Genomic DNA, 18,190 nt, shown 5'->3' on the forward strand with positions numbered 1-18,190 from the left:
CCGCCGTTATTGATGAAGTCTGTCTCAAAGCAAATAATCCCTCGGCACGGGCAGCATTCGAGACTCCTCGTTCTGTTCTGGGAGATCAATGTAAGCTATCTCGGGGACGGAAAATGCTGTGGGAGAGGTAGCAAGGTGCGATCAGTTTGGGAATGGACAGACACAGCTGGAGCACCCCTGCAGAGAGAGACAGAGTTCAAAGTGGGCCCTGTGCTTCAGCAGAGTGCAGAACCAAGACACAAGAGCATCCTCACCTGCTTTAGAGAGCAGCATTTTCTCTCTCTCTCTTTATCTCTCTCGCTCTCTTCTCCCCTCGTGCGCTGGAATATCAATCAGCCTCCTGCCCCAATTTGCTGACCCTTTTTTCTCTTTTCCTCTCACTCTGGTCCTCCCTCTCCCCATTTACCTCTCTCTCTCTCTCTCCTTCTCCCTCTGCTTTAATTCTCTATTTCTCTCTCCTTTAAATCTCTCTCTCTCTTTCCCAAGATAGCCACTGAGTGCTTGGTTACCGTACATGGAGTCATCTTCGTTGTTGCCAGGGTAGCCAGGTCGTATGTAGTTTCCTCAGGCTCGGTGAAACAGGGGGTATTAGGGCTTGACGGTGTATGCCATCGGCAGCCGGCGTTTATCTCTCTTTAGTCTGCGGTGCTGTCCCACAAAGCTGCTTAAGCCTCCTCTCTCTGCTTCGAACAAGAATTTCTGTCTTATTCAGGTATTACAGTGCTCTGCGTGCAGCTAGAGACTTTTCTCGCATACACAATGGGTTTTTTGGGCTGTCTTTTTTTTTTTTTTTTGAATAACGCACAAGCACACCCGGTCACTAAAGCAGAGGAGTGGAAAATGTAGGTGGATGGAGGGTTCTGACCACACCTGCCCCAGTCCCCTCTCGCTCTCTCCCTGGGTTGGCACAGCGGTGGTAGCCCCTGAGGCGTGATGCCCGGGGCACGGCTGGCGCTGATGAAACATGCAGCAGGCTCCTCGCTGCAGGGAAGGCACGGCAGCACGTTCACTTCTCTCAGCGTCGCCATGCCGACAGCACTAAGGCTCGACATTTAAAGGCCACTCTCTGTAGCCCCGTAATGGCAGGAGCCACCTGGACAGTACTAACAGCATTAGTTCTATTATATACATAGTACCCTGTTTCCAATGCTCAGTTTTTAAGAATTCTATTGTATTCACACCTGAGTGAAAGAGTAGACTTTCTCCAAAAAAAAAAAAAAAAAAAAGTGCATATATTCATTTGTTCATTGTCAGGTTCAGGATTGCAGTGGGACTGGAGACGCAAGGCAGGAATACACCCTGGAGGGGGCGCCAGTCCTTCACAGGATGACACACACTCACACATTCACTCGCACACTCATGCCCAGGGACCCTTTTTGAGACACCAATCAACCTACCAACATGTTTTTGGACTGTGGGAGGAGGTCTGAGCACCCGGAGGAAATCCACACAGACACAGAGAGAACACACCACACTCCTCACAGACAGTCACCCGGAGGAAACCCACACAGACACAGGGAGAACACACCACACTCCTCACAGACAGTCACCCGGAGGAAACCCACACAGACACAGGGAGAACACACCACACTCCTCACATACAGTCACTCAGAGGAAACCCACGCAGACGCAGGGAGAACACACCACACTCCTCACAGACAGTCACCCGGAGGAAACCCACGCAGACGCAGGGAGAACACATCACACTCCTCACAGACAGTCACCCAGAGCGGGACTCAAACCCACAACCTCTAGGTCACTGCAACATTACCTGCTGCGCCACCGTGCTGCCCTAAATGCATATATCTCCACCTATTGTATGAATCAGTTTAAATTTAGCCATTGATGCCAATACAGGATTGTCGAACTGTTTAGCATATTGATTTGATCTGAAATACCTCACGTGACCATAATAATTGCATGGCCACATGTTTACTGCATTGCTAAGGGTCAGAACTACATGAACTCAATTTCATATCAAAGGTTGTTGTACATTCTAAGTCTACCCTGTAGTATTCATTTACTGAGCAATTGTGATTAATTTCTGTTTCCAAAAAATGACCTATTATAATGTATTACTTAAACTACCAGAAATAGCAGCCTTGCTCCCCCTCATGTCCACTAATAGACTCTCTTTAATAACTGGCTTCCACATTCCACAGATAAATCATGAAGGTGAGCAAATAGATTTGAAATACTCTGAAGTAGAACAGAACGTTCCACGCCCCTTACTTGTCCCCACTGCTCAGAAGCTCGCTCTCTTATTTTTCATTGACTGCTGGGCGCCTCTGTTCCAGCCCGTTCATTGAAAGGTAGGGTTGAAAACTACAGCACTGTCAGTCAAAGTGACATCTTTTAGAAATGCACCTCGTGCTCAGCCAAGCCAGACCATCCAATCGAAAGCATCCAATCCGATTAGCATCTCCCCAACCTTCATTCCACAGCTACAGAGGACTTTTACATCCAACAGGCTCAATAGGAACTTACAGTAGGAGTCAACAATGTGGTTCCTGCAACCCAGAAGAGTTCGAGTTCAGGGCTAGGGTCAGTTAATTGAATTTTGCTAATTTAGGAGATTAACTGCAATTTTATTCAGGGAGTGAAATGTATCCATGCATTTCAGATGTTACAGGTGAACCATTTAATTCATTTAAATGGAACTGACCCTCTGCATGACTGTTAGCTCCTGTCATAAGCCCATTGTCCACGGTTAATATTTTTCTGTTTTAATTAACAAAATAATAATAATTTGATTTTACTATAATTGTGTTTTAAGGACATTTTTTTTCATTAGTGACTTGGTGGCAGGCTCATTTTCCAGAGATTGCCTTCTTACACCCTCTAATCCTTTAAACTCTCCTGTCATATGAGGGATTGGCAAATGCCAAACACCTGATTTATTGGTTTATTAGATTACAAATCCCGAATAGTGGAAAATTCTCCCCGTGATTGCTTTTTCTCATATTAGCAGCCAATGCTCTGGTGACTTTATGAAGGAATAATGCCAGAATAATTGCTAATGTTAGCACAAAAACTATTAAAAGGATGTCTGCGGTCCCTTATGGTGTAAGAATTGTAATATATAATGTCATCGCCAATGCAGGGCTAATATAGACTATGGCTTCAAAATGTCAAGATCATGAATATGTAGGGGAACGTGTGCATGTGTAGATCCTCCTCAGATAAATCTACAAAATTCCCTCTACACATGCTTCCCTGACAATGCGTAACTGTGGTAAATAACACACAGATTTAAACACACTGGGTGCACACTTGGTGCTATAGCCACCATCAACCTGCATGAGAGAAAAATGTTACAAAGATACAAAAGAGAGATAAATTTGAGGTTACAGCAGAGACGATGTGACCATGGGAGCACTACATGTTCATTGTGCATGAGATTAGTTAGCAGGGAGTGTGACAGTCAGGGCTTACAACGATTGTGTGTCTACAGCCAATGCATTATTCAACAACATACCTTTGCATTAGGTGATAAAGGTCTCATTGGGCATGCCAATTTAAGATACAGTGGGGCCCACTGTGTTGACATCCTGCTTTTACCAAAGCCCCCATTCTGTGCCTTAGTGAAGCTTAGGGATACCGCTGAATGACAAATTAGTCACAGTCAACAGACAAATGGTCATCTGTGACGCCATGAAAGTGGTAGTACACACAATTGGTGGTAAAAACAATTGCTTTAGTTGTGGTTTCCCTTGCAAGTACAGACTGCAGCTAGGTGCACCAGTCAAAAGGCAAATTTGACCAACACAAGCCTTTCTAGTTGTTAGATTCCAGGCTAGATACTTCTTTGAAATAGCCTTGTTTGTGCACAAGATGTCTGCTATAGTGTAAATTCACCGATTTGTCAAAGCTAACACGTTTTAAAAACATACATTGTCCCTTAAAAGAACATAAACACGTCTTGCATAATGGATGCATCACTGATGCATCATCACACGGAATGATGATACAGACAGAAAAAAGAAAGTTTCTCAGCACTCCCTTTTCACTAGAAAAAGCACAATCAAACGTGCTAAAAATGCACTGCTTGTATATTTCCAGTATGCATCTTTGAGGTCCTGGGGTGCGCATCCCAAGCAATCCTATTTGGGTCATTGTGTAAACAAGCACAGCAGTACCACTGAACCAGTAATAGATGGCTGAGGGCCTCCTGGGAGGCCGCTGTGCCGTTGCTGGAGGGGAGCAGCGTGCTCAGGGGCTTGGTGACTTCAGACAGAGCGCAAGTGAGATGAGTAATGCAAGCATCTGATGGGACCAGGTGGCTGTCCCTCGACAGGCTCCCAGCGCTGAAGTGCAGAGACGTAAGAGCCTCCGCTGCACTGTCTCTAGGTGACACTATTCCCTTTATAGTGCCTCCATCCCTCCATAAAACAGACACTCGTTACCAACTAACTGGAGCTCGGCCTCGCACTGCTGAGGACGGAAAGGATTTGTGGGTGACATTAGCGGAGGTGTCCGCATCTCAGCATATTAAACAGACAAAGGCAGCACAGCAATGCAGATCGTGCGCCAGGTCTTGGATGTCTTGGGTGACAACAATAACAGTGCAGCTGTAGACTGCTGGATATGCCTGACAGGTTGTTTAAGTAGTGCATGGTCCACATAAGACGTTGGTTTTGAACCCTTGTATCTCCGTCCCAGACTATTTAGATTTCCTAGCACTAGCATACCTGATTATTTGGCTAATTATGAAACACTCATGGTTTGACTAGTAGCACACAGTTCTGAGAAATATTGACAGACCTCCAAACTTCATGTCGCCTTCAGATTAGCTCAAGAACAGTGCGTAGAGAGCTTCATAATATGGGTTTCCATGGCCGAGCAGCTGCATCTAAGCCTTACATCACCAGGCTCAATGCAAAGTGTTAGATGAAGTGGTGTAAGGCATGCCACTGAATTCTAGAGTGTGAAGAATGATGCTTCTCCAAGTGTAAAGTTTGGTGTGGGGTTGTTTTTCCCCTTTGTTCCAGTGAAATGAATTCATAATGCTGCAGCATACCAAGAGATATTAGATCATTTCATGCTCCTAACTTTGTGGGAACAGTTTGGAGATGATCCCTACTTGTTCCAACATGACTGCGCACCAGTGCACAAAGCAAGGTCCATAAAGACATGGATGAGCGAGTTTGGTGTGAAAGAACTTGACTGGCCTGACCTCAGCCTGATAAAACACCTTCAGGGTGAATTAGAGTGGAGACTGTGAGCCAGGCCTTCTCATCCAACATCAATGTCTGACCTCACAAATATGCTGCTGAAAGAATGGTCAAAAATTCCCATAAAAACACTCCTAAACCTTGTGGAAAGCCTTCCCAGAAGAGCTGAAGCTGTTACAGCTGCAAAGGTTGGGCTATAATGATATTAAAGCCTATGAAGTAAGAGTGTGAAGGTAGACAAGTGAATACTTTTGGGTCTAGAGTGTACATATGTCAATTTTATTTAATTTTGTTGTAAATAAATATTTTAAATCTTCTTTTTTTTTTAAAAAAAAAGAAACAGTAAAACAACAAACATACCCCAGAGAGTGTAGACTACACTGATGTTTTTAACATACAAGGTGCTGAAATTCCCAGATGTAATCAAACTCAAACACCTGGGCCCAGCTGCTGCACGAAAATGAAATTGTATTACTTAAATGCAAATTAATGTTTTGATTTGACTGTGTAGTCTATATTTGTGTTACAATTCAATTTGTCTTAAGATAAAAACAGAAATTTAATTCAAATTGATTACGATAAATAACACTGATCTCTGATAGTAAAGATAATGCAAGCCACTAATCTTTCTCTCTCTCTCTCTCTCTCTCTCTCTCAGAGCCCCCTAGCTGGAGCCATGCAGTCCTTCAGAGAGAGGAGTGGTTTCCATGGCAACCAGCACTGCTACCAGCAGGAACCCCATGAATTATCACGCCTTGAGAGTTACAGACATCATCACGGCCAGACCAGACAGGGCTACGAGGCACACACTCTTGCTGCTGCAGGGATGCCAACAGCAGGAGCAGGATCTAAAGACTGTTATGGGCAGCAGACCTACCCCAGCTATAGCAGCAGTTCATCTCAGACCAAGAAACCATACAGAGGAGGCAAAGCACCAAGCCAGCACCTGCAATCTGGCTACAGCAGCCACATGACCTCGGGATACTCGGCCCAGTACATGAGCGAGGGACACTTACAGAAGTGGGAGGAGTCTCCACAAATGTCTCAGTATGAGCAGGACATGGTGGGCCGTCTTGAGCCTGGGGTCAGTGGGTCATCCCAGTATCTTGAGCAAAACATGCTAGCCATTTCTCAAAGTCAATGCCATCTCTCTTCCCAATCCTCCGCCCCCGTCTATACAAGCCCTCATCAACAGGGCCACCCTTCCAACCCCTCTCCGTCTCCTTTGATGTACCCACAGAGCCACCTTCATTTCTCCCAGCACTCTCAACCACCCTCCTCGACCTCATCAACTTACATGGAGAAATGTAATCCAATCCCTCACGGCTATAAACCTGGCTATGTAATGCCGCCTAATGCCCAGTATTCAAGGCAGCTGGGTAACCATAGCAGTCTGAAGCAGAGTGCCTATCGACCACAGAATAGTTATGGTTACCAGCAGCCTCCTTCAAGAACTGGATTCGAGCAGCAGGCTTCCCTTCAAGGAATGTCAGGTACACCGGAGAACCTTCAGAAATTCCAGCATTACAATCAGCCCCAACAGAATTACTGCATCACAGATATCTCTGTCAGGTCCCCTGAACAGTACTATCAGAACTGCAGTCCAAGCTCCAGCCATTCACCAGCACGATCTGTGGGTAGATCTCCCTCGTATAGTTCCACTCCTTCTCCCTTAATGCCCAATCCTGACACATTCCAGTATGGCCAACAAATCAATCCTACAGCTTCCTCCTCCTCTACAGCACTGCAGGACCAGACTATGTTAATGCCTCCGCACACCCACCCATCCCCTAGCGTCAACCACCAGTCTCAGAGCTACTCTAGCTCTATGAAGGAGCGTTTCTCTGAGAAGCTTTTGTCTAACCCGAGCTTGTGGAGCCTCAACGCTCTGACATCTCAGGTAGAGAATATCTCCAACAACGTCCAGCAGTTATTGCTCTCAGAAGCTCTCATGGCCAATAAAAAAGGTGCCAAGCGAAGCCAGCCTAAAAAGGGTGAGGACTATAGGGGGCAGATGAGGCCTATGGAAGATTCTTCATGTCCTGAAAGCCAGCCTGGTCCTCCCCACCCTGATGCTTTTGGCAACCCAAGAGCTGTGCCAGGTGAGATCCAAGAAGGTGGATACTCCAGCAACACTGAAGACCAGATGGAAAGGAGCTACTACTACTTTGGCCAGAACAAAGGCCCAACACAAGCCTCAGCACATTCCCAGCTGAGTCTGGACACAGTATCTACCTGTTCCATGAACTCAGCGGATGACATGTCCGTCAGATCAGGCGACTCAGTCCGGAGTCTACAGAGTGCAAACTCTGAGGATAATCTTAGCTGTGACCCTAGGGTGCACAGAGTGCCATTTGGAGAAGAACAGAGCAATTCTCTCAGGAGCATTAGAGATGAGAGGTCCCCCATTAGTGTAACATCTCCAAGCCCTATGAAGCAGGAGAGCAATTCCCCACTAGATTTAAAACCAGCAGAGAGTACTCTGAAGGAAAATTTTGAGGAATCTGCCTGGACTGAGAGGATGGCTGAGGAAAAGGAAATTGGAAAGAGCAACCTGTCCACAGAACACGAATGCAAAGGAGAAGTCATGGAGGCAACGGAGAAACAGCAGGAGTGGTTAGAGGATGAGAAATGCCCATCTCTATTTCATAAGATAAATAAAGCTGTGTCAGATGAAAGCTACTCTTATGAAACAGATGCCACTGTTTATCAGGAACTGAAAAACAAATATGAGGCGGAGGAAGGAGATTTCGCAGAGAAGGACCTTGGTCTTTTAAATACAAGGCAGAAGGGAGCCGAGGATTCAGAAACGAAATCTGAAATGTTCAAATCAGAACCACAACCTAACTCTGAAGGCCCTGTGACAACATCACCAGCTATTTCCAGAGATGTCCTTGAGCCAAATCAGTATTTACCTGGGAAGGAGGAAAACTTAGACCCACCTCATCTCACCTCTCAGGCTGAGCCTTCAGAAGAGAGACTGTCAGTCACTGAGGGACCGAAGGACTCCTTTGAGCAGCAGCAGTCTGTCTCATCCCATCTGGCAACTGAAGAGAGAGAGGAGAAAAGGAGTCTGACACCCACAGAAGAGGTGGTTAATAATAAAGCAAAACCAGAGGAGTCCTCTGCAGAGGCTTGTAATAAGCTAGGGGAGACAGCAGGTGGAACACTCCTCAACAAAGAAACTGCAGAAACCACTCCCCAAGACGTAGCCCACAGAAGCAGTGAAAGGAGGTCAGCCATATGTGACATTGCACCTCGGTCTCACTCTGTCAAGACTAGCTTCTCAACTTTCAATGAGAAAACAACACTTCAGACTCAGGCGAGGGACCACATCGATCGTAGTGATGCAAAGGTGCTGGAGCCTGACTCTCCTCAGTTGCCGGGCAAGTCAATACTGCACTCTGCACCATCTTGGGCTGACACCCCACCCTCCCCACAGAAAGGAGATGAGGATATAGAGCCAGGTATAAGCTGTCCAAGTGCAGTAACCCCATCCTCAAAACCAGAGCCCGTGGCTCCATCTGCATATCCAAGACTGCCTGGCAGGAAGCACGTAAGAGGTAGAAGAAGACCAACCCACTCAAATGCAGGGATCAGAAGACAGCCAAGCGTGGAGGGAGATGGAGCCCCACCATCTCCTCAAAAGCCCAGCATACCCTCAAGTAATAGCGCCCTCTTCCCTGATCAGATGGGGGCTGCTCAGCTTGACATGAGCAGTCAAACACCAAAACTTCTGACTGATGGTTTACCGTCTAGGATGTGTACACGCTCTTTCGGGTCACAAAATACCCCAAAGGTTTGCTCTCCAGAGCGAAAAAAGCCCCTTCCAAAGGCGAGTTCAAAACCTGGCTCAAAACCATTGACAAAGCCAGGACCAAAACCTGTCTCAAAGCCAGTTGTTAAACCTGCTTTAAAAGCTAGTTTAAAACCAGGTCTTAAATCTGGCCCAAAACCGAACCCAAAGCCAAGTTCGAAACCTGGTTCAAAACCAAGTTCAAAACCTGGCTCCAAAACTAGCTCAAAAACTGGAGCAAAACCAACCCTAAGGCCAGGGACTGTTCCAAGTATAAAACCTAGTCCAAAGCCTCCAGTGATACCTGCTTTGAAGCCTGGTTCCAAGTCTAGTTCAAAGCCTACAGATGCAGTTATTATAAAAGGCCCTGGACGACCAAGGGGCCTCAGTTCTAAGATCAGATCAATAAAACCTGAAATCATTCAGCCTACTACGGACCAAACCACGGACACAAATATCACGGGAACCGAAGAACCCAAGGTCACTTTGGACGCTGCTGTGTGTACTACTTTATCTGCAGACAGCACTAAGGGCTCCACTTTGACAACACCCATGGAAAGCCCTACTCTAAAATCTGTAGTAAAAGATCAAAAGTGCATGGTATTGAGATCACGGAAACAAACACAGGTGAAATTAACAGAAGACAAGGATAAAGAGACACCAACTGAGGCATCAGCAGTGAAACTCACTGAGACACAAATGACGGAGGCAGCTCCACCTCAGATAGGTGAAAACCTATCATCAAAACTTAAATCTCCTGACCAAGAGGTAATCTGCACAGACTCAGTTAGTCCGCCTAATGAGGAGGTTGTGTCTGTTTCGGTCAAAAGAAAATCTAATTTACAATCCTCAGAGCCGGTCAAGAAAAAGAAAAGTGGCAAAGTCAATAAAAAAACAAAAACACAGGAACCACATTTAAAAACCACAGTGGTTGAAGCTAAAGGTTCCAGGCGAAAGCGAGGACTTAATTTAGAACCATCTGCGGGCAGCGTTTCGACCAAAGATAACACTCCTCAAGAAGATATCAGTGATACACCCAGTGTGCCTCCTCAGTGTCCCACTAAAACAAAATATCTGCCACCGAGAAAAGGCAGAGGACTTAAATATGAAGCTATGGTACAGAAAATCACATCTCCAGCATCCAAAAAACAGCCTCTAACTATCCAAGCAGATGTTGTGCCAGAGGACTCAACATCAAAGCCAGCACCAGAACAACAGGTAACAGAAAAACGAGAGACAGCAAAAGCCCCAGAGGTGGCACCAGAGGAGTGTGAGAAGACAGTTAGCACTGAGGAGATACCAGACACAGCATGCATCCAAACTCCTAAGAAGAAGCGGAGAAAGTGGGCTGCTGTCGAATGCACTGACTCGCCAGATGTCACACTAGAGTCTGGGAGCCTTATCATCAACACTCCAAGGTTAGCCAAGCAGAGAGCCATCAAAAATAACCATGAAATGCATCTGAAGCAGCGTAAGAAGAGGAAGAATGACGCTGAGCTGGCAAGTAGCAGGCCGGTTGTGGAACAGGTGGGGAGCATTCAGACCGATGTCCCTGTTTCTCCCCAAGTACCTTCACCTTCACCACCCTCACCACCACCGTCGCCTCCCTCCTCTCTCCTTCCAGACACAGAGGAGAAGAAACAGAGTGAGCAGCCCCTCTTGGAAACATGCTCTATAATCATCAAATCCAAACGAGGCAGACGGCCATCTCTTAAAAAGAAAGAGGAGGAAGACTTGAGTCAGTGCCTTGTAAAGGCAGAAGGGCAAAAGGCCAAAAAAAAGCCTGGACCCAAAAAAAAGGTCCAACTGGATAGTGACGCTATTACAGCTACTGTAAAGAGACACAAGCTTAAAACAAAATGCAAAAAGGAATGCATTCCTACGGTGAAGGGAAAATTGTCCGATTTTTTAAAACAAGAAATCAAAGGTTCTTTCAAACCATATGTGCACATCGACCGATCCAAAGAGCTCACCTCCCATTGCACAATCGTAAACAGGCCGGAGGAAGAGCAGCTGCTCGTTCAGGCAAGAAAAAAGAGCTCATCGAAAAAGAAAAATCCACTCCCGTTTACCAAGGCCATAACAAATTCTTCAGTAATGCTCCAGGGGCCCTTAGTTAACAAAAGCCTAACTGACAGGTGTCTGCAATGCTGCCTGTGTGGAAAGCCAGCGAATTACAGAGAGCTCGGGGACTTGTGTGGCCCGTACTACCCTGCAGATAGCATACCACGAAAAACACTGTCTTTAATGCACCGGGAAGACTTCAAGCAAAACCGAGACAAAGAAAAGGACGAGGCCGGCAGCTGCAGTGCAGGAGAGATCGCCGCTCCGAGGAGACAGGGAGGAAAGGACTCGCTTCAAGAAGGGACGAGTGAAGGAGATTGCGGGCAGCCGAGGAAAGAAAGAAGGGCACAACTTGGAACTCGTCTTGCCGTGCTGATGAGGTTCAAAAGACTGCAGCTGTTGCAGGGGACATCTGGTGAAGCAGCTCCCCCTGCTGGTAAGGAGGCCTGTGGCACTGCTCTGCAGAGGCTGCAGCAGGAGGCTGAGGCTAAGGAGCACTGGGCACACGAGGCCTGCACTATCTGGACCAATGGTGTGATCCTGGTTGCAGGCAAACTTTATGGACTGAGGGAAGCTGCAGAGGAATCAACAGTCACGGTGAGCATAACGTCATATCAGGGCTTTCAGTTTAAGTCCATAATCTATAGTTCTGATGAGACTTTCTGTACTTCCTGTGGTGTTTGATTTGTTTGCTTTGTAAACATTTATATACACTATTTTTTATTTATTTTAGAATTAGAATAACTTCCTAAGTACTAACCCATTTTTAACTCATTCATTGCTAATGGTCAAAACAGAATAAATGTTTATTTCTTTTACAGAAATGTTCAAAGTGCCAGAGTGAGGGTGCTTCAGTCGGATGCCGCTGGAAGAACTGTACTTACAAGTATCACTTTTTCTGCGCCAAAGAAACGGGTGAGGCAGAGGGAAGAGGGCATAGTGTGCATGTGTATGTGTTGTATAGACTCGATGGCTAGTCTTTACTATGATAAAGGTAGAATAAGCAGGGTGCTACTCGTTCTACCGCCATCATAGTAAGGACTGGCAATCTTTTTTTTTATCTTTTGAGTCAAGTTAGAAGATGAAAAGAGTAGCTAGGTTTCATCCTGTGATTGCAACCCTGATGACTGACCTCTGTCTTTGATTCATTACCTTCTCTCTCTCTCTCTCTCTGTGCCCTACTCAGGCTGCATATTCGAAGAGGACACATTCTCGATAAAATGTCCGAAACACAAGGTAAGCGAGCAAGCCTGTTCCAGCACATTAAAGGACATCTTTGATCTCAGAGACTATTATACCGCGTACTTCAGTGCCCTTGCTGGAACATTTGCCGACCTCCCTAACAATGCCACTGAATGGAGGTGTGCAGCGCAGTCCCTCATCAGCTCCATCTCCCAGGGCAACAGACAAGCCTAGCAAGGCGCTCACCCTTATCTGTCTCTTATTGACTGGCCATCTCTCCAGCGTGGTCATGCTAGCCCAGTGGATGCTAATTAGATGCTCTCTGCTCTCAGTTCTCTCACTCCTATTATCTCCCCCAAGACTAAATTAGCATTAGAACTCTACTGTTGGGGACCTGTTCTGGTGGGATGCTTGGCTGGAGCTGAGAATGTACTAAGTATGTCATTTATGAATCTTTCATTAAATTCGAGTGGGTGAGGTACAGACAAGGTTTACAGAAATCATAATCTTAGCCTTCCGTCGCTGGTATTCTCTAATGAGATGTGAACAAACCATGAGGAAAAACAAGATACTCACTTATAAACTAAGCTCCTGGTTGGATATTTTGGGCAGACCACTCTGAGCCTTGCAGCGACATTGATGCATGTAAAAGCCCTGTAACGGCACCGTGCCTGATACCGGCGCTGCACACACCATCATGCCACTATCATGTCTGTCACTGCTGTGCTGAGAATGGTCCACTACCCAAATTATTTCTTGTTAATGGTGGTCCTGGGGTCAGAAACTGTCAGAAGCAAACTGTGCGTGACAGCAGAAGTGCTACTTTCTGTAATTATACACCAGTATTGGGCTTCTAGGGCAAGTGTACCTCACTAAGTGAGTAGAGTGTAAGTACTAGGTGTTTCTAATAGTAGACAGTGAGTATATGTCAACACCAGTCCAACTAAATTTGCAAACTCTGTGACTTAGGCGTGACAGGCCTGCAAGTCCGACGTGTCAGTCTGCCTCCTCCACTTGCTTTTCACATTCATTAAATGTCTCAGAACTTTTGGAATTGAGGTTTTTATTTGTGCATCTGTCGTGAAAATGATTCTGTGCTGCTACTAGATTACTTTAACCACTCTCAGTTGTCATCACTGCAGTGTAGTCACGTTGTCAGATGAGCTTGTTGATTACGCTGTACTCGTGATTCGTTTTAAATCATTTCAGCCATTTGAAGGTCATTTGAACATTGTACATTTTATACATCATGACTTGAACTTGATCTCACCCATGGTGACTCAGACTCGGACTTAGACTCCTCTGTGAATTCCAGTGACTCAGACTTGGACTTGCCTTTGACCTGAAAGAAGGTGACTTTAAGTACAGTGTGCACACATGCCACCTACAGGCCATTGGTTTGCACTGCAGTTGAAAGCCAGTAGGAGATGGAGAGAGAATGTACAACAGTAGCTGACAGTGAGAGGGAACCTGGCAACAGATCAAAATGCCCCGTCTTCCCCTTTTCCCCTCCTACGTCAACGGAGAGTGGGGGAAGAGACAGAGAAAGAGAGTTCAGTACAAACCGAACATGCGTCGACTGAGGGATCTAAAGGCTTTAGGTCTCAGCGATGCCAATTTGCTGTTTTTAATGAAAGTAAGCAGTAGGGGTTCCACCCCCATACAGGTCTCCCAGGAAATATCCTCCTCGTCTTCTTGTTCTCCACGCCTTCACAGGCACAGGGCTTTTTTTTTTTTCTGGGGGGCTCACGTGGCAGGGGAGCATGAGTGCGGTCCTGCGTCTCTCTAACTTGCGCTAACTTCAGATTGGGCCAAAGCTGTAGTAATAATATAGGAGCTAAGGATGCAATACGTAAACTTCTATAAAGGCAGTATTCATGTGTGGATCTTTGAAAACTCAAAGAAAACATGCTTTTTATTTCTACGTCCATGTCTTGAAACAAGGTGGTAGAATCAGCAACATGTTTATCACCCCCAAAAAAATGTAAATACAAAGGTTAATTTAAATTTTGCTTATGTTCACTCTGATTTGTTGAATGCTCTTCCAACTGCTGGAGTTATTAAAGGGTTACAGTGATCTTTCTAAGTATTATCTTCTGTAGAATCGTAGAGTAAAATCTGTATGACCTACAGTACCAGTCAAAAGTTTGCTCATCTTCTCATTCAGTGTTTTTTCTTAGTTTCTTATTGTTTTCTACATTGTAAATGAATGTGGATGACAGCTTTGCAAACTCTCGCCGTTCTCTCAGTCAGCTTCATGAGGTCGTCACCTGGAATGGTTTTCAGTGAACAGCTGTGGCCTCATCAGGAGTTAATCTGTAGAACCGCTCCCTTCTTAATCAAATCAAATCAAATCAAATTTATTTGTATAGCGCTTTTTACAACTGACGTTGTCACAAAGCAGCTTCACAGTTTCAAAACAGAACATTTAAATAAAAGCCCAATGCAAGCAAGCCTAAGGCGACATGTGTTTAATGTGTTTAATGTGTTTGAGACTGTAACTGGGGTTGTTCAGAGGCAGGGTATAGAACTGGTACACTATGTACTATGTATAGAACATGTACTAGCCCTATCCACCAATGACTAATGACTGGTACTGTACCTCTTTAAAGACGCTTGACTTGATTCGGTCCAAAATGGTGTTGCTGTTGGTCTGTTCTTTTTTTTAACTACAATATTGAAGCATTTTGCTAAACATGTAGAATATGGATGTAAAGCAAGGGCTGTTCCTTCACTGCAGTGAGATTCAGGGAGATTCTGGTGGTTAGCCAGGGGGGATCAGGGGGGATCTTTGCAGAGAGAGAGAGAGAGAGAGAAGGAAGGGTTGTAGGAGGAGGAGGTAGAGGAGAGTGATTTAACAAAAAAAAAGAAAAGAAAAAAAAAATGCTCCACACCAACACAATTAGGGGCAGTCCTGCTGGGTGCTGGAGAGAGGCAGCTGCTTGGAACTGCTTGCTCCAGCCTTCGCACCAGTTCAGTGGCTACTGCCTCAGCATGGGCAATTAGAGGCAGCCCACATCAGACTGCTGATTCTCTCAGTCTCACTAACCCAAACATCAGCTGTACTTTGATTTATATTTATATACAGCATATGGAGAGAGCATAGGAATTGTATACCAGCACGATGAGCAGTAGCCAATGTGTATTCAGCTGTTCTTAAGGAGCCTGTATTCATCCCTGAATCCACGTAGGAATCAGATACCTAAATGTAAATGTACTGTTTTTTGTAACAAACATCACTGGAGACTGTTCTGTATTTGAGGCTCAGTGTCTAAACTCCGATCAGCCATTACATGAAAATGACCTCCTTGTTTCATTACACTTTTGTACGTATGTATGTATCTTTACACTTATATAGAGCCTTTCTAGACACCCAAGAACGCTTTACAATCCACACTGCTCAGAACACTCAATCCACACACACACACTGGTGAGAAGCGGCAGCCAAACGCACACAGCGTACTCTCAACCAGGAACGACCGTCCACCTGGAGGACTACATCCGGCACTAGGGTTTAACCCAGGATAGAGCGCCAATCCATATCTGGGCTCACACTCATTCACTCACACACAAGGACAGTTATTAGACAGAATCCAATTCACCTACCCTCCATGTTTTTGGACTGTGGGAGGGACCGGAGCCCCCGGAGGAAACCCACACAGACACAGGGAGAACATGGAAACTCCACCCAGATGGGACTTGAACCCAAGATCCCAGGGCTGGGAGGCGAACGTTCTCACCACTAAGCCACCGTGCCACTTTTGATCTTACATTCACTTTGTTTCTACAGCTACAGAATATAGTTCATCTGTTGCTCTACATATATATCGTTAGCCCCTTTCACCGTATTGTTCACGGCTCAGGACCACCACAGAGCTCATCTGTTGCTGCACAGTTTGTGTTCCAGTCCTTCATCAGTGGACACTGGACACCACCCACTGGATGTATTTGGTTGGGAGACTATTCTCAGTCCAGCTGTGACACTGTGAGCTTTTAAAACTCCAGCAGCAATGCTGTGTCTGATCCACTCGTCCTATATATATATATATATAAAGCACAGTAAAGATGGGTTGTTAAAGGTACTGAAATACCTAGTGGTAGTTTAGTGCATTGTGTCAGTCCTGTCGTCTCCCTTGTTTTTCAGGCAGTGTAATGAAACCGTCACACTGAAGCTGCAGAATGTCACCTGTGAAGTGCTACAGAGGACGTGTCCACACTCCTGAAATGCACTGGACATCCCCACAGGCAAACTCACTGGACTCACTACAAAGGTACTGTAGCAATACTGACCTGAGATCAGATCAGATCAGATCATCTACACCCTCAGCGCCCAGCACCATCTCTGCAGAGAGACCCCCACACCCCCCTACCCCTCCTCTTTCAGCGCCACCTCCTGGACAGCTCCTCTCCCAGAGGGAAGAAACAAGAGAAGCTGCTACTGTTCAAAAATCCTTGAATGTGCCATCCTTCCTTTTGATTTATTTCTTTCTTTTCCCCTTAAATCTTTCTTTCCTGGAACGGATGCTATCAGTCGGGGACACCTGGAGGCGGATTTGGCCGGCCGCCCCAAAGCCCCGCCGCTGTTTGGCACCGACGCATACGCCTGCCTGTTTTCAAGCGCATTCGGATTCAAAGATGTCATGCATCAAGCAACCCACTGGATGTATTTCAATGTATGCTTAAGTGTTATTAAACAAAAAAAGAAAAGAAAATTGTACATGGTGTGCTATACAGGTCTAAATATTCTCATATCCCGAAGAAAAGAGAAGTATAAATATATTATTTTAATATAATGCTCTTCCAAGATGTATTTTGATGTGCATTTCCAAATACATGGCAGCACTTAGGCCACATCTGTCCAACCGTGTGTTCTCCGCAGACCTTCATGGCCGTGTGTACAGGTAGAGATGAAAGGAAGGGCCTTCACTGAAGACTGTTTTGATTTCACCCTTTCTAGTTTGTATTAACAATGGAACGGAACGAGACGACAGCAGAGAGACGCTCGCGAGCAGAGATCCCGAACAATGTGCTTTATGTTCTACACTTTGCTGTATGTGACACACACTATATTGTAGGCACCACCTCCCACTCATTACAGTGTTAACACATAAAGCATTACTGATTACGCTGCGTATAAAACAGGTGACAGAACCATCCAGTTTGATTATTCTTATGATTCTTAATTCTAAGTAATTGTGTATATAAGTATTTGCTGCTGTTGAAATGTAAGATGTGATGTACTATTATAATTGTGTATAGTATTTCTTAGAGATGTTTATTTTCTATAAAAAAACAAACAAATATGTTATTGCCTATAAAACATTATTAAAAACAACAAATTAAAGTTGACTTTTTTCAGAACCGTATTTGTTCACATCACCCGTAGGAGTTGTTGCAATGTCTGGATGTTTATAGAGCTGTTTGGAATGTTTTTATTTGTACTGCTTCCATCAAATATACTGGATATGTGAACGTCCGCAGCTGTCTTTGCCGTTGAGATCAAATCTCCCTTTGTGTTCTCTTCGTGTGCTGTTGTTGGGAGTGAAACAAAGCGATCCAGAGCTATTATCCTCAAAGGATGTCCACATAACAAAAGAGCCCAAATTATATTTAAAAGCACAGAACCGGAGCATGGCGCTCTACCTTTTATTTCCTCAGGCTTGTTTTGAAGATCACACAATAAACAGTGGTATTTACTTTAGTGCCAGCGCTCCAATAAGGAAATAGGTTCCTTTAAACATGAAGTAGGTTTTGCTAACAGTAGAAAAGCTTATTTACAGTTACAGGTTCAATTTTAATTACCAATATTTGGTCAACAACAATAATTCTGTTATTTTAAATGGTTTATTTAGAGCTATTTGAATTTATAAAGTAATTTAAAGGCTAAGCACCACTTAATGGACCTCCATGAACATTTCACATTATTTTAGTTACTGACAGATATAAGTATGAATTAAAATGAAAATAGCAGCTT

General features: G+C 45.0%; 1 protein-coding gene across 2 annotated transcripts in view; it reads left to right on the top strand.

The window, feature by feature from the left end:
• LOC136665449 (retinoic acid-induced protein 1) overlaps positions 1-17,543 on the top strand; it is a 63,064-nt gene extending 45,521 nt beyond the window's left edge. For both annotated transcript variants that reach the window (XM_066643086.1, XM_066643087.1), the window contains exons 2-5: positions 5,833-11,631; positions 11,856-11,949; positions 12,221-12,270; positions 16,361-17,543. In XM_066643086.1, the coding sequence (XP_066499183.1) occupies positions 5,851-11,631; positions 11,856-11,949; positions 12,221-12,270; positions 16,361-16,369 (5,934 nt within the window). In that variant the 5' untranslated portion in view covers positions 5,833-5,850 and the 3' untranslated portion in view covers positions 16,370-17,543. The remainder of the gene's footprint in view (positions 1-5,832; positions 11,632-11,855; positions 11,950-12,220; positions 12,271-16,360) is intronic.
• The last annotated feature ends 647 nt before the right edge of the window (positions 17,544-18,190 follow it).

This window comes from Hoplias malabaricus, chromosome 13, assembly GCF_029633855.1.
Source record: "Hoplias malabaricus isolate fHopMal1 chromosome 13, fHopMal1.hap1, whole genome shotgun sequence".
Lineage (NCBI taxonomy): Eukaryota > Metazoa > Chordata > Actinopteri > Characiformes > Erythrinidae > Hoplias > Hoplias malabaricus.